This window comes from Opisthocomus hoazin, chromosome 5 (assembly GCF_030867145.1).
Source record: "Opisthocomus hoazin isolate bOpiHoa1 chromosome 5, bOpiHoa1.hap1, whole genome shotgun sequence".
NCBI lineage: Eukaryota > Metazoa > Chordata > Aves > Opisthocomiformes > Opisthocomidae > Opisthocomus > Opisthocomus hoazin.
This window is the reverse complement of record NC_134418.1, coordinates 79806028-79826914: the sequence shown is the minus strand read 5'-3', so window position 1 is coordinate 79826914 and position 20887 is coordinate 79806028. Positions and strand designations below refer to the sequence as shown.

Sequence of the window (20887 nt, the reverse complement as noted above, 5' to 3'; positions counted from 1 at the left end):
GTTACTACCTCTGCATACTCCATGCCTGGCATTAATGCTGGCTGCAAGGAAAGCCAAGTTAAAGGCCATTTCACATTTTTGTTTAATTTTAATTGAAAGTGAAGAAAAGTACATTTTCTAAACACATTTTTCATTTTTCTTCATTTTTTTAATTAAAAAATGTTAACCAGGTGGTTTTAAAGTGCGACTCTTTTGTGGGAATGGCAAGAACTGCTCACCCTTTTATTTTTTATGTGTAAAGCCTGATCATTTCACTGTGTACCTCCAGCTTTACAGTGACAAATCAAGTCCTGAAGAAGCTGAGTATTTATCAGACCAAAATCAAAAGTTGCAAGATACAATACTGCAGTAATAGCAGAGTTCGTGTGAGGTTTTTGATATTTTTTTTTTCCTTCCCTAGGAGCCATTTTTATCATTGAGAGCTTGGATTATGAAAGTTCTCATGAGTACTACCTGACAGTGGAAGCCACAGATGGAGGCACACCGTCGTTAAGTGATGTTGTAACAGTGAATATTAACGTAACAGATATCAATGACAATACTCCAGTGTTTAGCCAAGACACTTACACTGCAGTAATCAGTGAAGATGCTATGCTTGAACAATCCGTCATTACAGTACGTGTTGTTTTTTTCCTTTGAAATACTCTGTCATGACAATCATACTTTTAGTCTTGAAGGAATAAATATTGATTTTAAGACGGGTATAAATGAATAGAGAAGTTTGCCACTGAGTGAGTCGAAAATTTATTTTCAAAAAGTTTCAGAACCAGGGACTTGAGATGCTATGGGAAAGCAGATGCTATTTTGTGATATATTTGTGTTCTCCTCATGAGAACATGATTTAATTTTCAGAAGAAATTCAGAAATTTAAGTGACGTTGATATGTTCTATTTAGATGACATTGCTCCTGAGAACTATGAAATCTTTCAGACTAAAACAGCTGTGCTTGTCCTCAAGATGGGTTTATCTGAAATGTAAGAGAGTCTATTTTGACCTGTTTTAAATGAGACTGTAATGTCCTTTAGGTTATGGCAGACGATGCTGATGGACCTTCAAACAACCGCATTCACTACGCAATTATAGGTGGCAATCAGGGAAATCCTTTTACAATTGACCCTACCAGGGGTGAAATAAAAGTGACTAAACTGCTAGACAGGGAAAAGGTAAGGTCTGGATGCGTTTTGAGCAGTTGGGATTAATGTAGCTGTACGTAATTCATGACCACCATTTTTTGGATTATATTTGTAAATTACCAGTTCAAGTGTTCCAAAACTAATACAACTGTAACAAGGTGAAAGCATCTATTTGTTTATGTGCATGCTTTTTGGGGTGGGGGGCATCTGTGAGGGGAAGAGAAAGGCAAGTTTTACTGGGGGGTGGCACTAAAAAATTTCTTCCCACAGAGGTCCCTTCCAACCCCTACAATTCTGTGATTCTGTGAAAGCTGAGTTTGTTACTCTTTGCTCGTTAGTGAAAGTTTCATATTTTTTTTTTTTAATTATTTTTTAGATTTCAGGATATACCTTGACAGTTCAAGCTTCAGATAATGGAAACCCACCTAGACTTAACACAACCACAGTTAATATTGATGTTTCTGATGTAAATGACAATCCTCCAGTATTCTCAAAAGGAAACTATAGTGTTATCATCCAGGTAAATACAGATAGTGAAGTAGTCAATAATATTATTGGAGTGTTAATTTGTGACTTGAAAGATTCTGCAAGACGTGATAAACCTAATGCTTCCATTTTATTTTCTGTATCTTTAATTATTTAAGGTTGTCAGCGTGACTGCTTACCTGAGTAAGTGTTAAGGGTTACAAAATTCATATTGTGCAGTCTATTTAGAAACCTCTGTTGCAAGTTGTGTGTTCTTTTTTCATATACTTCCTGTGTGTACAGGTGTATATATAAAATACATTGCATTTATGTTTATAACATTCTTAGTTAGCATTGTACAGATAGGTTAAAATATATAATAATTTTGCTCTTTCTTTTTAATCTTAGAGTTACTGCTTAGAGAAAGATACTTTAGGTACCTGTAACTGTGAAGCAAGCATTGTGCATGGTGGCCCATAGCTCAAGACTTCATTCCTATTGGCCTCCTCTGGTATCAGAAGCAGTTAAAACAGGAGTAGTATTTCATATTGCTACATATGAATCCTTTGACTAATTTTGCACCTTAGGAGGGTAGTAGTGGACCAGATACTCAGATGGCTGGCATGTACTTGCCTGATTCAGAAAGCTCTCTGCTAAAGCAAAGAAAGCAGAGGCAGCGTCTGTACTTCTCGTCTTCCTGAATCCAAGAGAGAATAAATGGAAGGGAATAAAGGAATTGCATTAGGACCTTTATACTGGTAATGTAAGTGGGCTCAGTCCCTTGGGTTCTTTTGCTGTTGCTGGTGCCTGGCCTTGAACAATAGATAAGTGGGGATCGGGCAATGTTATCTGGTGCACTGTGCTATCCTAACATACCACTTCTGTTTGAGACCATATCCGTGATTTGTAAAGGTAGCTTTCTGAAAGAGGACAAAGTGATTCATCTCTACCCAACATACACAGTGTGTGCAAGTAAGATGTCTGGGATATTACCTCTTTTTTTATTTTTTAAAGCAACAGATTTTGTGTCTGTGTGCTGTCAAAGGTGTTTTTTCTGACCCTGATTACAGTCTTTTCTTGAAGCGAATGTTAATTAATGTATCCTCTAAAACTGTAGGGTATATAACCAATGTCTGTAATGTTTCCCTTACTCAATTAAAAAGGGAGACCTCGTGTTTTATAGTTCATTCATATCAGCCTGTCCCAGTATGAGGGTTGCGGAGAAAATGGTGGAGGAGTTGCCCAGGAATGCTGGTGTGCATTTCCTGATATATTGGAGATGGACATATTTGGACACAGTTGGAAATGTGTTTAGCTATTACGAAAATCAGACCACTTTAGATGTCCAAATGTAAACATTTGTGTTTTAAAATGATGGTCCTTGTCTGTTTTGCTGTAGGGTAAAAAAGCTGCAGCTGCAGTATCTGATAATTAACTTGAGTTACTCTCACAAGAACACAGACTATGCTTGTTTTCGCAGCTGTGAAAGAATAGCATTTTGTAATTGTTGTACTTCACAATAACACTTCTACTTTTTTTTTTCATTTAAAATATGTATATATATAAAAAATCCGGTCAATACAGTATAGCACAAATATTCTGGGAGAGGTTTTACAAGTGTTAGATAAAGTTGTGTGTGTGCATCAGATACATGATAAACCAAAGCGTGTGAAGTGTCTGTGAAACCTCGAGCATCTACATGATGCAAACTTGAATGGATTTTACGATGAAAATTTTAAAACCTGGGTTTCATTTTTTAACTGGACTGTGGCTGTAGCGCAGCCACAAATGTAGTCAGAACACTAATTAGGGACACAAGGGGTCAGATGAAGGAGTGTGTTTTTCTAGTCCTCCCAAGAAAGGCAATGGATTATTCTCAGCAGGTGTTTTAGCTAAATTTGAAAATTTTGATGAGTTAGTAATCTTAATTCAGATCGAAAGTGGAAAACGTAAAGTCTCAAGGCTGAGCTACTTTTAAAAATGTGAGACAAAGTTTAAAAAAACAAAGTTTAAAAATCTGCTGCCTTTCTCCTTTTACTGTTTTCATCGTTATTCTCAGAGGGTGTTATTTTTCCGTAAACAATATTGTCATTCTGTTTTCTCTTACACTGATTAACTGGTTTGACAGTAATTTGATTTTTTTTTTTCCCCCTGTTGTGAAAAGGAAATCAATGTCAGACTATGTCCCCAATTATAACAAAACCAATGTAATTGTACTATGCACTTATAGGAAAATAAGCCTATTGGATTCAGCGTGCTACAGCTAGTGGTGACAGACAAGGATTCTTCTCACAATGGCCCTCCTTTCCTCTTCACCATCCTGAGTGGAAATGAAGAGAACACTTTTCAGATTAACCAGCAGGGAGTACTGACAACAACTGCTGCACTGAATCGCAAAGTGAGGGATCACTATTTACTTCACGTTAAGGTAAGATGCGTTACCTCCAGCTGTTTTATGTTTCTAGTATAAGCATTTAGTTAACTTTTCCCACTCATCCCCAATCCACCACTTTTTCCTGCCTACCCCTTGTCTTTCTGTTACAAGATCCTGACATGTCAAGTAGTCATTTGGTGCATGTCCCTTGAAGAAACTCTTCAGAGACCAAGTCTGTTGGTTTAAATGGAAATGTACACAGATTTGCTGGTTGAGTCACTAAAACACATTACCAGGAGCCATCAGTGTAAGAACCAGCATAGATAAAGGTTCTATTTAAATATAGGTTAGTTTAGGGTTTAAGAATTGAGATCAAAAAGGCAGCAGGGAGGTATACTGTTCCTCTGTTAGTCATTTTTCTGCTCAATAGTGATCTGCTAGTTAGTGGTGGGACTGATTAGCCTGCAAGGTACCTAAGCAAAGGCTCTGTTGGCCTTGCTAGGCTGTGTGAGTCCCAAACAGCAGTAGAGCCGGGCTTTGTCATACTTTCCTGAAAGGCTTTCCCAGTTGTATACTGATTCTCCAAAGTCACCTTTTTGCTTAGGGAAGAAGAACTAGCAATGTTTTTCCTGTATGTGCAATCAGTGTAATACAAGATTCATTTTTTTATTACTATTATTATTATAGATTTTCTCTAAGCATTGACTAATTTCTGTTTATTTTGCTTCTGCCATGTGTTCCTATGAATGCATGCGCAGGCCGTTACGTCTGTTCTGTGCAGACTGTTGCACTGTCTTTGTCACATTTCATGATTTAGCTGCACCTTTGGCCCTTCTTAATGTGCCTGCCTGTTCTGAAGCACGAGGCACCTATCTGACACCTTGCTCTGGGTGGAATCACGCAATTTTTTTGTTTCCAAGCCACTTGCTAGGCTGTAGGGTGCTTGTACACAGCCTGTCAGTACTTCAGCTGTCTTCTCTTTAGCGTGCCACTTGAGAAGTTCCTTTCTTCTAGGGAACGAATAAGGGCTATTTTAATGGCATCCAGTAGCTAAACAAGTGTCTTCAAACAAATGTACTCATTTAGAACAAAGGCTTCTCAGAGACTGTAAACCATTAAAGCAGACTATACTAATGTGCATCTTTTGTGTGCTCTGCTACCTAATCTCAGTATTTTGGACCTGTCTACTCCCTTGATTTACAAGGTCTCTGCCTGGATCCTGGAGATAAGTCACTGTCTTTTAATTGCCATTTGTTATCTTCTGTGACAGCTTTTTTAATAGATGCAGTGCTATAATTTGCTATTATCTTCTCCTTAATGAGTCACTATACATGACTATGAAGGCATCTAAGACTAAAACTAGCATTTCCATATCACAAGACTTCAGTTCCAATCATACACACAAAAATAGATGCATGACTTCTGTGGAAAAATATTTTCCCCTGTTCATTTAAAAGTATTTTTCAAAGGCTGTAAGGAAGGCATTTTCTCAATTTTATACTATCTTTGATTTCTGCAATTTCATCTTGCACCTCACAAGTTAATGGCTGTGTATGATCTCTTGATTCTCTTTTTTTTTTTTTAACTGACCTTCTCTGGTGTGATTTTCAGTATTGACAGCTTTCACCCTAGTTGCTTTCTGAATGGATTGCTGAGGCAGAGGTTATCTTGTGTTACAGGCATACTTCAACTGAAGAAAAAAATAAGTAAAAACCAAACCAAAACCCACAAACAAGCCCTCCCATACACACCCCACACACTGACTACCACCAAAAAACTTTACTTAACAAGAGCCTTTCTGTTACTTTACTTTTGTGGTTTTAATAGAAAGAAGGATTTTTTTCCCGACAGCCACCTACATGTGTATGCCGCTCACATTTGCTTTCCATCTCTCCCAAGGAAATAGATTATCCATTAACAAGTGTCTCACAGCGTTAGTGTGTGAAATCTTCAACCATGAGTCACGCAGTCCTTTGTGCCACAGTCTGAAGTCTTTAGTTTAAAACCACAGCAGATTTTTAAATGTCTGCGCTATTGAAAAATCATTTCTCCTGGGGCTCTTCTTTCCTACTTGCTGTCCATTTGTTATAATTTTGCTTGCCTGTTTGTTTTAAGCCCTTGCTTGTTTCCCTTGGGAATTTCTCCTGTAGCTAGACTGCTGCCTTGACTTGTTTCCAGGCAGAAATCTAGGCAAAACAAACCTTTGCCAACTGGAGTGCGCTTGCTCTCTCTCGTTATTTATGTTTGGGTAACTAGAGGGCAAGCTTCTAGCCATGCCTGTCGTTTGGAGTTAAAGGATGAAGAGATGTAGTTCAATGAGACGTGCTTTACCTTTTCAACATGTGCATTATGTGCGTATCCACAGCTAATCTTGTGTCTGGAGTTTTTCTTCTTTTGCTTAAATCTATATGGAAAATTAAAAGCAGCTTCTCTGCATAGATCTTCACAGTGGACCAACTACGTGTAGTCGTTGTAAAATTACTGAAAAATCCTTTGAACAGTGCAGGGTATGTTCTGCCTTCTGAGCCCTGCGTATTCCCTCTGTCCCTTCAGATCTCTCCAATTCTTCTTTGTCCATTTCTTTAGTCTCACTTGCAGTAACTGGGAAAGAGCTCTGGGAAAAAGGTAGGTGGGAAACAAGAACTGAGAAATAGAAAGAAAGAAAGTGAACCCAAGGGAGTGCTCTTTTCTCACCTTTCTGCTCTTTTTCTTGTCTCCTCTTCATGCATCAACAGTGTATGCTTGTGTCAAAAAAGGCTGGAGGACAGGCGACATGATGTTTAAAAAGGCTTTAAAATTGAATTAGGCTGATTCGGTTGAAGATGATAATTTTAATTGTCTGAAGCAAATAGCACTACAGGTGTGGGGGGGGTGTTCGTCTCCATGATCACAAATCATGAAAGACAACATACCTAATTGTAACTTTCGACATGTATTGTTTTCCTTTTGAAGTACTGCTTGGCATACTGCATTTAGATTGTCTGCAGGACCACCTCCTAATAACTGCGGTGAAGCACATTGTAAATTTCTAGTGCATGACTCATTTGAAGCTTGTAATGTGTTTCCATGCTTGAAATAAAAACAGGTTCAAACACCATCTGCTGTCTGAAATCCTCTACTGTGCATTTCTTCTGTATTTGCTAGAAGCGCTAGTAGATTCCTGGTGCTTCCAGGTATGAAGAGCGCTGTAACCTTTTAATCTTGGAAGAAGTGAAAACATATTTGTGTGCCTGCTTACATTCTCAATATTAACTTTTATGTCAGGAAGTGTGTTACGAAGTTTTCATAAAGCATTTTTCTGTAGGAACTTTATTTTTATAGAAAAATACAACTCCACTGTATACGCTACAAATATCCACAGTAGAATTTAACATAAAGCAAAAATCTATTCTCATTTTCATTTAGGTGGCAGATAATGGAAAACCGCCGTTGTCATCTTTGACTTACATTGATATTAGAGTTATTGAGGAAAGCATTTATTCTCCAGCAATTCTGCCTCTAGAAATCTTTATCACAACCTTTGGGGAAGAATATTCAGGTGGTGTCATCGGAAAAATTCATGCAACCGATCAAGATGTCTATGATACTTTGACATACAGTCTGGACCCCAGCATGGAATCCTTGTTCTCTGTTTCCAGCACTGGTGGCAAACTAATAGCACATAAAAGGTTAGACGTTGGACAGTACCTCCTAAATGTTACCGTTACAGATGGAAAATTTACAACTGCAGCTGATATTACTGTACACATCAGACAAATCACACAAGATTTACTAAATCACAGCATTGCAATACGCTTTGCAAACCTTGCCCCTGAAGAATTCATCGGTGATTACTGGCGCAATTTCCAGAGAGCTTTAAGAAACATCTTGGGCGTGAGGAGAAATGACATCCAGATTGTTAGCTTGCAGCCTTCTGATCCTCCTTCAAACCTTGATGTCCTCCTGAATATTGAAAAGTCGGGTAGCTCTCAGCACCCAATGAGAGTTTTGCTCCACAAGATAAACTCTTCTGTGCCTGACCTAGAGGAAATTTTAGGTGTCCGGATAATTGATGTTTTCCATAAGCTTTGCGCAGGCTTAGATTGTCCTTTGAAATTTTGTGAAGAAAAAGTAACAGTGGATGAGAACACCATGTCAACCCACAGCACGGCCCGGTTGAGTTTTGTCACTCCTCGTCATCACAGAACAGCAGTTTGTCTTTGTAAAGGTAAGAAAAGCAGTAAGGAAAACAGTATCCCTGGAAAGATTGTTCTGGTTTTGAACAGTCATAATCCACAGGGGAAAATTTATATTACAGGACAAGATTAGGAATGTCCTGTAACCCTCACTGCAACATTCACCTAATTTTATTAAGAGTAAGGAGCAATTCTTTCTTTGCTCATTACCTTGTTTTAAGAGTTTACATAATACAAGCTGATGGGAGGGGATTTTTTTTTTTATAGTTACACTTTCGTTTTCCGTTTTATGAAGGTCCTTTTTTTGTTGCCTGTTCTAAATTGCCAGCCATTTTCAGTCATGTATGCACAAAGGTAAGTGCTTGCAAAGTACCTGAATACTTCTGGTTTCTCCTTAGAGGAATAGCCTGCACAGCTTCCAAACTTGGCTGGGAATGACAGGGTGAACTGGGAAATGAATATTCATTAAGATGCATATAAGTATACAGATTTCTAACAGAAGATTAATTTGTCTTTAGCTCTGAGGAAAATAATATTGCTTTTTAGAATCATGACTAGGTTTCTGGGTGAACTTTTACATCTTAAGTAGATATTTACAGCCCATCTCTCTTCTGTCACAAATACAGACACGCTCTTCTCCTGGTCTCCCCAACCCACTCTGTCCACGTTAAATATCTACATGTTGTTTTTCGTGGTGTATGATAGTAATGGTAAACCTTCAACAACACCACCAGTTTCCAAATTCTATCAGTTGAATTGTTTGAGTAATGAAGATATTTATGAACATCAGCCACTATATATGCAGTTTGTCTAGTCTGTGTTTTTTCCAGTCATGTCCCATAAATGTCACTTTGCTTCCTTGTCTGATAGTTACAGATATCATAGGATCATGGAATAGTTTGGGTTGGAAGGGACCTGTAAAGGTCATCTAGCCCAAACCCCCTGCAGTGACGTCTTCAACCAGATTAGGTTGCTCAGAGCCCTGTCCAACCTGGCCTTGAATGTTGCCAGGGATGGGACGCCTACCACCTCTCTGGGCCACCTATCATTTGGGTTGCTGTACTTAAGTGTCGCTTTTAACAAAACACCGTTACCACCAAGAGCAGAGAAGTAATGTATTGCATTTTACAGAAGGGAAATGCCCCCTGGTGAACAGTGCATGTGAAGGAAACCCGTGCCCTGAAGGTACCGAATGTTTAGGAGACCCAAAGGAAGGAAAATACACCTGTGTTTGCCAAGACAGCAAAGCTGGACAGTGTCCTGGTAAGATATTAACTCTAAAAATCTTTATGTAAAACCATGTTACTTTCTGAATATAAATTGGATTCCAGTCCTGTGTTGACACGTTTTACGCTTTTCTGTATTCCTAAGCATCAGCTGGCTCTGCTGTGACATTTACCGGGAGCAGCTACGTGAAATACCGTCTCCTGGAAAACGAGAACAAGGAAGAAATGAAGCTGACAATGAGGCTTAGAACTTACTCTGCTCATGCAGTTGTTATGTACGCTCGAGGAACAGACTACAGTATCTTAGAGGTATGTTAAAATCTCCTAGTGCATATCTCCTATTCTCTTTGTACGATCTTCTTACAATTTTTTATGCCAAATTAAAAGATTGAATCATAACATCTCCGTAGAATAGTTATGATTGAGAATTGCCTTCAAGGTACCGTGTGTTATACATCCAGGTGACCAACTTGTACAGATTTTTTTGAAGGTGTAAAAGGAATTAATTTTCTTTAATGTTTTAAAAATAAAACAAAACTAAATAACCCACCCTGAATTACCTATTTTAAACAACAACTTTAAATTTATTTGCTTATAATACTCATTAAGTCTATATGGAAAAAGTCACTTAAAGCACAAGATGAAACGTCTTGAAGTACTGTAATCTTTTGATGATGATTTGTGACTTCTTTACTAGAGGAAAAAAGGTACAAAGTATACATTTTAATTAAAGGAACCATGAAGAATGAATCACGATCACTGTGACTGCTTGGAATACAATGCTATTAAACTGCCTTTTATGAACACCCCCATCATCTGGTCTTTCCAGCAAACACAAACTTTTATAGGCATCAATATTTTATACTCTTCTAGGTGTGCTGACCATTTGTTGATGTTGTGGCTTTCCTCTGTAGATTCACCACGGAAGGCTGCAATACAAATTTGATTGTGGCAGTGGACCTGGGATTGTCTCCGTTCAGAGCATCCAGATTAACGATGGCCAGTGGCATTCAGTGTCTCTGGAAGTGGACGGAAATTACGCCCGACTTGTTCTGGATAGGGTGCACACTGCATCTGGTACTGCTCCTGGTACACTTAGGACACTAAACCTAGATAATCATGTGTTTTTTGGTGGTCATATTCGGCAGCAAGGTGCAAGAAATGGTAGAAGTCCTCAGGTTAGCAATGGTTTCAGAGGCTGCATGGATTCTGTTGTACTTAACGGACAAGAGCTACCCCTCAACAGTAAGCCACGAAATTATGCACACATGGAAGAATCTGTAGATGTGACTCCGGGATGCGTACTGACTACCACAGAAGGATGTTCAAGCAGCCCATGTCAGAATGGAGGCATCTGCAATGCCCTGTCAAATGGAGGTAAGCTGTGCTCTATTCTTCTGCTGTTAGTTTTCAAAACTGCTTTTCCACTTCCCTGCCCTGAAGGACAAAAACGACTTTGTGAATAATTCTTGCTTTCCCGGAGAGCTGGGGATGGCTGGCTGTTGAGCAGGTTGGAAGGCTGTGTCTGCCTTTGTTCTGGACTCAGTTCATTGAAGTAGACACAGTCCATCAAAGTGGGGATTTAATCTTCAGTGTCAACACCTGAGGGCCATCCTCTTAACAGCCTACTTTAGAGTCTTCCTTTAAATATTCTGAAATCATTGTGACAAGCTTGAGTTTTGTGAGAGAAATGGAAGTTACCCTTCAATGATACTCAAGAAAAAACATGCTGTTACTTTCCTTCATCTGTTGATAAAAATACTGCTATTTCTTCCCATCCTCTCTCTCTTCAGCAGGTAGGTGGGCATGGGGGATTTTATCTCAAATCTGTAGGTGAGCAGGGAGGATTTTATCTTAGATCCAGTAAAGCCATGTGCCTCTTTCAGAAAGACTGTATCTGTTTCAGGTTACTACTGCAAGTGTGCACCTTTGTTTATGGGAACTCACTGCGATGTAAGCGTCAACCCATGTGCTTCCAACCCCTGCCTTTATGGTGGTACTTGCATCCCGGTCAGTGATGATTTTATCTGCCAGTGCCGAGGACAATACACAGGCCAAAGGTAAATTTGTATGGTTTATTGTACCAGTGAACCCCTCGGAGAACAGACTATAAATGTAACACTTTTTCCGTTTTCTTTTTTATGTGTTTTCTACTTAAAGCTCAGACTTTGAAACCCACTGGAGTTAGCTGAAGTTAATGCCAGCCCCTATGTTACAGCCCTGAATCTCACACTATATATTCAACTGCAGAAAGATAATGGTTAATTTATGGTTTTTGGTGTCACCCCCGTCCCCGTTCCCCCCCCTCCCCGTTTTTGTGTGCCTTTGCAGGTGCCAGCTGGGTCCATACTGCAAAGACAATCCTTGTAAAAACAGCGGCAAGTGTATTGACAGTTTGGATGGACCTGTTTGTGAGTGTGAAGCAGGCTTTCGTGGAGAAAGGTAGGTAGTGTTCCACTTAGATTGAATTTTAGTATTACAGAACAATTAACAGTTCAAACCGGTTGAAATCTGAAATGTTGATAAAACAGCAAATTGCCTGGTAGCGTACAGTACTGAATGTTAAACGTATATAGATTTGTTGAGAACAAGGAGTCTACAACAGAGACTACTGATGTAAACTAACCATCGTTGCTCTGCTCTGTTTCTGGTAGGTGCCTGACTGACGTCGATGAATGCGTAGAAAACCCGTGTCTTAACGGCGCCCTTTGCGAGAATACTTACGGTTCCTATCACTGCAATTGCAGCCGTGGGTTTGGAGGAAAACACTGCACGGACATCGTTCTTAACAAATACGTGTCGACATCTTGGAACATTAGCTTAGCTGAAGTGATTGGGATTATTGTTTTCATCGTAGGAATATTCTTATTAGTTGTGATTTTTGTTGTTTGCCGCAAAGTGACGAATAGAAAGAAGAAGCACCAACCGGAACCTGAAGACAAGCAACTGGGAGCTACAACAGCTTTCTTACAAAGACCTTATTTTGATGCAAAATTGAATAAGAACATCTATTCTGACATCCCACCACAGGTTCCTGTTCGTCCCATTTCATACACTCCAAGCATTCCAAGCGACTCCAGGAACAATCTGGACAGGAATTCTTTTGAGGGGTCTGCTATCCCCGAGCACCCAGAGTTTAGTACTTTTAACCCAGATTCTGTACATGGTCACCGGAAAGCTGTAGCTGTTTGCAGCGTAGCACCAAATTTGCCACCTCCGCCTCCCTCCAACTCTCCTTCAGACAGCGATTCAATACAGAAACCCAGCTGGGATTTTGACTATGACAGTAAGAAACGTTCTTATTCTATTACTTTTCTGTTAAAGGTGTGTGCTGGTACAATTTTAATCTGAGTGCAAAGTCTCTGTCTGTGCCTGTTAGGGTAGAAAAGGCGTTGTGACTTCACTGGGTTTTGAGTCTGATCGGGCTTCATGCTCTGTGGAGTTTTGTAAAAAATAGGTAGATCTCAGCCTTAAATTTTATGGACTAGAATCTAGAATCTGTTAATCGTCTCACTTGAAACTTTTTTTCTTTTTCAGCTAAAGTAGTAGATCTTGACCCCTGCCTTTCCAAAAAGCCTCTGGATGAAAAGAACTCCCATCCATATAGTGCTAGAGAAAGCATGTCTGAGGTCCAGTCTCTCAGCTCCTTCCAGTCTGAATCATGTGATGACAACGGTACGTAAAATGCAATCATCCTCTACTGCCTCTTACATTCATTTGTTCTGTCTTTGCATCTATTTCTCTTAGTATCAATAGGACTTACGTATATTGAATATATATTAAATAATAGCTTATTTAATATATATGTGTATTTACTTATGTTAATACCTAGATCTGTTAATTTTTTAAAAGTATTTTGCCTATCTTACACCTCATGTTAATTACCTTAAAATGATATAAATTCATTCTGCTATTAGAATATTAACAGTGAAAATGTAGCACAAGGTCTTCAGAGCTTTGTGTTTAAAAGGTGTTGAAAGCGTGTTCAAATTTGAGAAACTCTTCTAGGTAATCGTTGGTTATAGCCTTATACAAGAATACAGTGAATTTAAAAAATGGCCTCTGCGCAAAATATAACTTTCGCTTTGACGTTCAGCTTTCAGTCAAGCTTTCTGGTGTTACAGTTTCATTTGTTTCCTTCTCTTTTTCTTGCTGCGACCTCAGCTCCCATATGGATCAGATCAGTTCTGAGTGAGAGCAGAGTTTAAGGGACTGCTTGTAAGTTTGATTACTTTAGTAATGAAGGAAGCTGCACAGAAAAGGATTTTTGTTACAGTACAACAATATATTTGGCTTTCACCATGATTAAAATGAATTCATAAAAAAATTCCATACATTGAAAAAAGCCAATATAAAAACATTTTGATCACAATGCCAGTCCGTTAAAATGTAATCAGCATACGCATTTGTAGGGTTTTTATTATTATTAATTGGCAGTCTTTTCCGTTGTAATGACAGATGCTTTTACAGCTGATAGAAATGCATCTGTGCATTCAGACTGGCTGGACAAAGCCACAGTTTTCTCATAACCCAATTCACTAAGTCACAGTGTTTTGTCTCTTATTTTGATTTCTGCTGTTGTCCCTGGTAAAAAGAATTTGAAATTCCCGGAGCTTAGGAATAAATAAATTTGTTCTTAACAGCATAAAAAGAAACATCTGTGTTAATGATTGGTGAAAGTAAAATGGTATGCTTACAGTACCCATCATTCGATCAGTAGACCTGAGACCAACTTTTTCCTGTGGCATTCAGTGTTGTGCGGTACATGTTGTTCTCCCCTCCTCTCCATCCCATAGATTTCATATGTTCTTACTTGTGTTTCTTGTCATTATTGATTACCCATTAACACATCGTTTTAAAAGAAATAGCTGTAGCATCAGAGATATTGTTCCTTTGTTCCTTTTTGGTAGATTCTGAATTTATTCGTTTGAAATTTAATCCCTGAGCCATGCAAGCAGATTGCATGTGCTTACCTTATCCTGTGCTGTCAGAGTAAATCCTCCTCCCTTCCAGAAGTGTCTTCGGACAGGGAAGACATAAAAAATCCATTCACTTTAGTTGTTTTTAAATAACTGTCACAACCTGAATTTGGTACGCCTGCTGTGATACCACTGTTCGCACAGAACTTACCTTTGTCAGCAACAAGAGTTTTCAGTAGATATTTTTCATATTCTAGCATTTTAGTTCATTTCAGTGAAAATTTCTTCCCCTGGTCTTCCACGGGGCAGGGGGGAGGAATGTAGATTGCAGTCTAGAAAGGGAAGCCTAATGCAATACTCCTTAACTCGCCCAACAAAAGCCCTTAGAAAAGCCTAGTTTGTTGTTATCTAGAGGAACTATGATATAAATAGTATGTTTTAAGCAACACTTCAGAAATTCTAACACAACTAAAGTAGCTTTGTGCTTGTGCAGAATTTGCTTCAGGAGTAGTTGCGACTACTTTTCCATGTTTATCAAGAGTAAAATTCAGGTTTAGAGATGTATTCTATGTATTATATGCAACTGCTTTGTAGACAGAGAGTGAATGTAAATGTACACCAATAATCTTGCTTTATAAAATAGTAATGAACTGCAATTTTACAGTGTTTTTTTGTATACCTGTATGCTGTTTAAAGTGATGCTAACTATAGGTTTGTTTTAATTTGCTCCTTTTATACCTTTTACAAGCTTCCGTAGTGACTGTAATACACCTTGTCAATGCTGTTGTTGACTCGGTGGAAAAAGAAGGTATATACATGTTTTAATATTTATTTACTGCTTTGGCAGATTAATGCACGTTTGTCTTCTAGTAATGTACTCCTAGCAGATAAGAGTTCTAAAATATTATTTACTTGGATTTTCTGATAAGTTTTGGCAAAGAATATATTTATATTGTATATCTGTTCATATTTTCACGTGTATGCTGTAGCTACTCTGTGGATAGGTTTCAAAGTGTGATTTCTTGGGAGGGGGAAGTATTGCCATAAAAAGATCTTGTTGCTTACTCCTTTCTGAAAATATTCACACTAAAGCTCCCAGCAGAATTGAGACTGCATCAAGGGCAATTAAATGCACTACAGCAGATGAGAAGGCAGCAGCCTCTGCTTCCTTTTGTCTCCCACCCCCACCTCTTGGCACCTCGGCCCGCTGAGCAGGACGGGAGTAGTCCGGTAGCAGTACTCACTTCCCTGCTCCTCAGACCAATCTGTCTCTTCAGCAGAAAAAAATGATTTCTAGATTGCAGTTGAGATATATAGGCGTACACATCCCTGTCAGTTTAAGCAATTAATTACTACCCAGCCTTACATCAGTACCTAAAAGGTCTGTTTGGGGGCATATAGGTGCACACACATATATATCCGAGTGTGCGTGTAGTAGGTATTTGGAAGTTAGAAAGAGGTGAGGCAGGCATTTTCAATGGAATTTTATTTCTTTTCTGCTAACATTTAAGAAATGACCACTCTGGAAAAGACAAACTCTTTACAAAATAATAGTAGTAGTAAAGGTGCCAGTGAGTCTATACGAATGCTAAGTATGGTTTTAATTGACTTAAAAATCCTTAAAGTTCCAGTAGTATGCAAGCAGTTCACTCCATGACCATGGGTCTGCAGAGGTTATTCTGAAATTACTTCCACGGTGTATGTTTCCTATATCTTAATACAGACTAGGAAGCCCTACTATTTTTATTAAGTCCTACTTCAAGCGAGGCCATTTTAAGAAAACAAAATTAATTTTAGTAGCTAAAGATTCTCTTTGGTTTGATGTACATCCCGTCTAATGTATGCAGATACAAAAAAAGTAGACAAATGCAAAGACTTCCAATTACGTGGGAGTATTTCATTAATGTGTACTGATAGACCAGACTCCTCAGTGCTAAAAAACTGTAACGCGCAGTACTTAGGAAGGAGAGAATTATAAGACTTGTAGAGGAAAAATCTCTCAGGGGAAATATTTAACAACTTACTCAGATTTTCGCAGAGATTTTAATCGGTAAAACTAGAAATGATGGATGTAGTTCTCGAGTCAAAGTTGAAAATACCGCTTGGTGGTTTAATATCACTGTAAGATAAATACAAATATTTTATGTACTGGAGAATACTCGTAGAGAGATTAAAGATGTCCTGCTCAGCTACCTCTTAAGACTTTGAAGTTTCTACTCTTAATAAGCATTCCTTCCTTCAGAGCGTCTTAGGTGAACCTGAGTTCTGCTTTTGAGCACCCTCATGAGAGTGCCCGTTCAAGCAGTAGAGACCTTTGCTCAAGCCTTCAGCAAGGTCAAGCTCTGGGACAGCTGGTCTTTTCCTTTAGTCTCCCCAGGTGGTTCTGCCCAACAAGTACCCTGGAAGCATGAACTGTAGCTAGCCTCATCCTAGGCCAGTGGTAGGCCTCCGTTCTCTGCACCGCTCCTCGGGGCAGGTTGTAGCTCCATGCTGAGCACAAGAGGAAACACAGCTCCAGTCTAGTGGATTGTCACCTAGAAAGATGGGCACACCAGGTTATATTTTATGTTAAAGGGTCTTTGCTTCAGAAGCAGAGGACAGGACTGAGATCTCCTCATTCCTTGATTAAAAGTGCTTTAAATCATAAAGCCTCTTGGCTTTTGTTTTGCACCCAATTTCCCTAGAAAAATGAAGAATGTTGTCTTCTAAGTAGAATAGTGGTCAGAACCTTCTCCTGGAGATGGGGCCAGAGATGTTTTAGGAGTCTCAGGTCACAGAAAATAACAGATTGGTATTTCCTTTAGTGTGGACAGTATTTTTCTTGTCCAGGGCTAGGCAAGCTTAAAAAAAAAATAAATAAAGGACCCCCCTTCCGCAAGAGTCAACCTCTGTCCTTCCAGTCTTCCAAGAATAGATAAAAGTATCCATTCTTAGGATCAGTTCTTAGGAGAAGATTCTGGTGTTAGGATAGGCATCGCACCTTCTCACAGCCCCGAACAGGGATTCCTGAAGAGAGCAAGGTCTGGAGTTTGTCAGATAAGACAGGGCAGTTCTCTGCTGACCGTGAGTGGGTGGGACGGCTGTGCGAAGGGAGGCAGGTCGCCCAGGGCACGGGGTATGGAAGCTAGATGCTGAAGGGAGAGTTCCCATCTTTGCATGGGCTACGTGACAGTCCAAGTCCTAATAGATGCAGCACTGTGTCGAAAACCAAGGGGATAGAAGGAAAGAAAAAAAATCAGACCAAGTCTTGTTACCCTTCTTAGTGGAAGTCTTAAATCTATCGATAGATTTTTAGAGACTGCAGATTTTGCCACTACACAGCCACGTCCAGGTGGGCTGCGTTAACTCTGCAGTTCAGGTCTAACAAAGAAGGAGCCCAGGAGGGAAAAAAAAAAAGACAATTTTAGTACTGCTAAGTAAACTGGCATATTTTGCCTACTAATAATGGACAAAAGCAGCAGGAACATCATAGCATCAGTCATTGTTTGTCTTCACATCGGTTCTACTATTTGATTCCTAACTACGGATGTTTTCTCCTTTTTCTTCTCATTCTGCCACCTAAAGAATCTTTTGCTGTTCCTGACCTCAGCAATTCAAGAGGTGACTTCTGCATGCAGTTCATTGGTGTTCACCAACTTACTTCTGTTCATACTTGGTTTTAACACAGGCTTACTATCAGTTGCTTGCTGTGCATTTGTCTGCAGTGATTACTAGATTTGCACCTTATTGCAATTCTGTATTATTTTCCTTTTTGGTGTTTAGATGAGAAAACCAATTATTTTTTTGTGAGATTAGGCTTACATCGAGTTTGCAGCAGACCAGTACAAACTTAGTCAAGGGGAGTTTGCAAGAGAGGATTGAGTTCGGTCATTTATGCATGATTAAGCTTGATTTTCCTGGTTTGTTCTTATATTTGAATGTGGAATGTCTTTACTAATAGTCAGAGACTTTTATCAGAGGTGTGGCAGTTACTGTAGAGCTAACAATTGATGAAGAATTTAGCTGCACCAGGGAGGCTGTTGGTTCTTTGCTATCCAGTGAACAATTCTATACCGTTATGTATTGTGACAGCACATTCTGTAGGTGACCTACAGCTCTTCCCATGTTAGGTGAGATGTCTGAGAACATGTAAAAGTTCAAGTGTGAATGACGCAATAGTTAATGCATGGCATAATGTCAAGTTGTGTTGTGTTGGATGTCTTCTGTGGAACTGGGGCAAACTGCTCTCTAATTAACTAGCATCCTAATCACCGTGTTCGCATTGTCTTAATACGTGTGTTGACTTCTCAGTTTAGATTGACTTGAAGACAAGATACTAATACTACTTGTTCTTAAAAAAACATTAACTTTTCAGGTTATCACTGGGATACATCAGACTGGATGCCAAGCGTTCAGTTGCCAGGTATCCAAGAATATCCAAATTACGAAGTGGTTGAGGAGCCAGCTCCCCTCTACACGGATCCAAACACCATCGATACAGACTATTACCCTGGTGGTTATGACATAGAAAGCGATTTTCCACCTCCACCTGATGACTTCCCTGCACCTGATGAGCTTCCACCATTACCACCAGAATACAGCGACCAGTTTGAGTCAATACAGCCACCCAGAGACATGCCAGCCGTAGGTAGCTTGGGTTCTTCTGCAAGAAGCAGGCAGAGGTTTAACCTGAATCAGTACCTTCCCCATCACTATCCTGCGGACATGTCAGAACCTCAGACCACAACCGGGGGTGTCAACGGCAGTTACAGAGAACCTTACGCTCCTTACACATTAGGGTACAATAGAGACTTTGAAGCACCCACTGTAGACAACATGTCCATGTCTGTGTATGCTTCCACAGCTTCGTGCTCCGATGTGTCAGCATGCTGTGAAATGGAGTCTGAAGTCATGATGAGTGACTATGAGAGTGGGGATGATGGTCATTTTGAAGACGTGAAAATTCCTCCGCTTGATTCCCAGCAGCATACAGAAGTCTGACACACTCAACAAAAGTGCCTGGACTCTAACAAAACTTTGTCAATTCTAGAGCAACTCTCAAGAGCTGTTAATTTTTTTTTCTTTTTTTTTCCCAGCCACAGTGAATGCTTTTGTTTCAGTGAGCTAAACTGGCATGGCAGCATTGGATCATGCAGTTCATTTCACTAAATCGGCCTGTTTCCGTTTCCCGACCTACTGTATCTGGACAGTTCCAAGATCTCCGTTGGCAGTGCCACTTCTGAGCATCCTTTTTGTACTTACATTGTCTATGTTAAAAAAAAATCACATACCACTTCTCCATGTTAGCATGATGCATATATTTATATAGTTCTAATGCAATTAATTTTCTCCTACTTTTTGTAAATTTTATGTACAGTTTTGATTTTGATAGTTTTAACTAGATTTTGTAGATATTTTGTGAATTTGTTTTCCACTGAAACTAGTGGTGTTAGTGTGCCATTAAAAACTAGCACCCTGACTTCTTACAATCAGGGCATCACTGTATGTATTTTCCCCTGAAAGCGAAGGTTTGACATTTCATTATAAAGAATTCAACGTATTCACACAGTTCCAGTTGTACATAGGTTAGGTCTGACACTTTTCTGGGTCAGCTACATGGAAATGTCTTAAATGGGTTGCTGTATTTTAGAACTGTAAACATTTTTTCCCTTCTTGGAAAGTGTGTTGGGGACCCTCTGCATACCAGTTTAGAACCAAAACCACCACGACACAGTTTTTATAGTGTCTGTATATTTGTGATCCAATGGTCTTGTAAAGGTTTTTACTGAAAATTACCATTAGCCAGTCTTTCTTACTGACAATAAATTATTAATAAAATACTTTAGCTTTGCTCTGTGTATCTCTATCATATAATATACCATTGACAAAGCATTCGGTGCGGCATTTTTAAGTCTGTATGTGTTTTGTACTGTATTAAGTTACTCGCTCCAAGCAACACATTTTCCTCTCCTCCAAAGTGAAGCTGCGGCTGTGTTAGAGATGCTCACGAGATGGCAGTGCGCGTCTACCTAATGCTGTTTGGAAAAGTGATCGGGCCAGTATGAATAAAGATTGATGGGTATCAACCTGCAGTAGCTTTCTCGGTAGTTTGCATTTTTCTTACAAAACATACAACATCAGCTATGTAAATTACTGAGGTTTTTTTCTGAAGTGCCAAAAATATATTCAGAAAAAAACTCAAGCTCTGAAAAGCAGTTTCTTCCTTTCTTACTCACCCGGATTGTTACTTTCATGAACAGTTGTCCCTTGATTCTGTGCTTCCATGCTGAACTTTTGCACCAGTTTCAACTCTGTGATAAATACATCGGGGGTTTTGTGCAATTATATTTCAGTTGCAGTTTCTTGCATGAAGTCCATGTGAGAAGTTTACCTCGAAGAAGCTTAGACAGGGTACAGCTTGCCTGTGCATTATCCAGCTGCTTTTCTGACTAGAAAACAGAGCGTCTAACAAAGTTCTTCAGCATAAATTTGCCCTGATGGTAAGCTAACGGTAGAACTGTCTTCTGCCTCTTGCACGAGGGATGCTTTTTAAGTTCCAGACAGGTTTCCCAGCACATCAGGGAATTTTTAATGTAGCCTGGGATCCTGTGAGCTC

General features: G+C 39.3%; 1 protein-coding gene across 4 annotated transcripts in view; it reads left to right on the top strand.

Moving 5' to 3' along the window:
* The window catches only part of FAT1 (FAT atypical cadherin 1), a 113770-nt gene extending 93425 nt beyond the window's left edge, over positions 1–20345 (top strand). Inside the window, exons 15-29 of one of the 4 annotated variants that reach the window (XM_075421881.1) lie at positions 401–615; positions 1026–1163; positions 1510–1653; positions 3829–4026; positions 7378–8179; positions 9279–9410; positions 9519–9682; positions 10288–10750; positions 11280–11433; positions 11705–11815; positions 12028–12659; positions 12911–13048; positions 15041–15100; positions 17857–17892; positions 18647–20345. In XM_075421881.1, the coding sequence (XP_075277996.1) occupies positions 401–615; positions 1026–1163; positions 1510–1653; positions 3829–4026; positions 7378–8179; positions 9279–9410; positions 9519–9682; positions 10288–10750; positions 11280–11433; positions 11705–11815; positions 12028–12659; positions 12911–13048; positions 15041–15100; positions 17857–17892; positions 18647–19272 (4013 nt within the window). In that variant the 3' untranslated portion in view covers positions 19273–20345. Of the gene's footprint in view, positions 1–400; positions 616–1025; positions 1164–1509; positions 1654–3828; positions 4027–7377; positions 8180–9278; positions 9411–9518; positions 9683–10287; positions 10751–11279; positions 11434–11704; positions 11816–12027; positions 12660–12910; positions 13049–13537; positions 13592–15040; positions 15101–17856; positions 17893–18646 lie in introns of those variants that run through there. The other 3 variants (XM_075421882.1, XM_075421883.1, XM_009940186.2) reach the window with 3 other exon arrangements.
* The last annotated feature ends 542 nt before the right edge of the window (positions 20346–20887 follow it).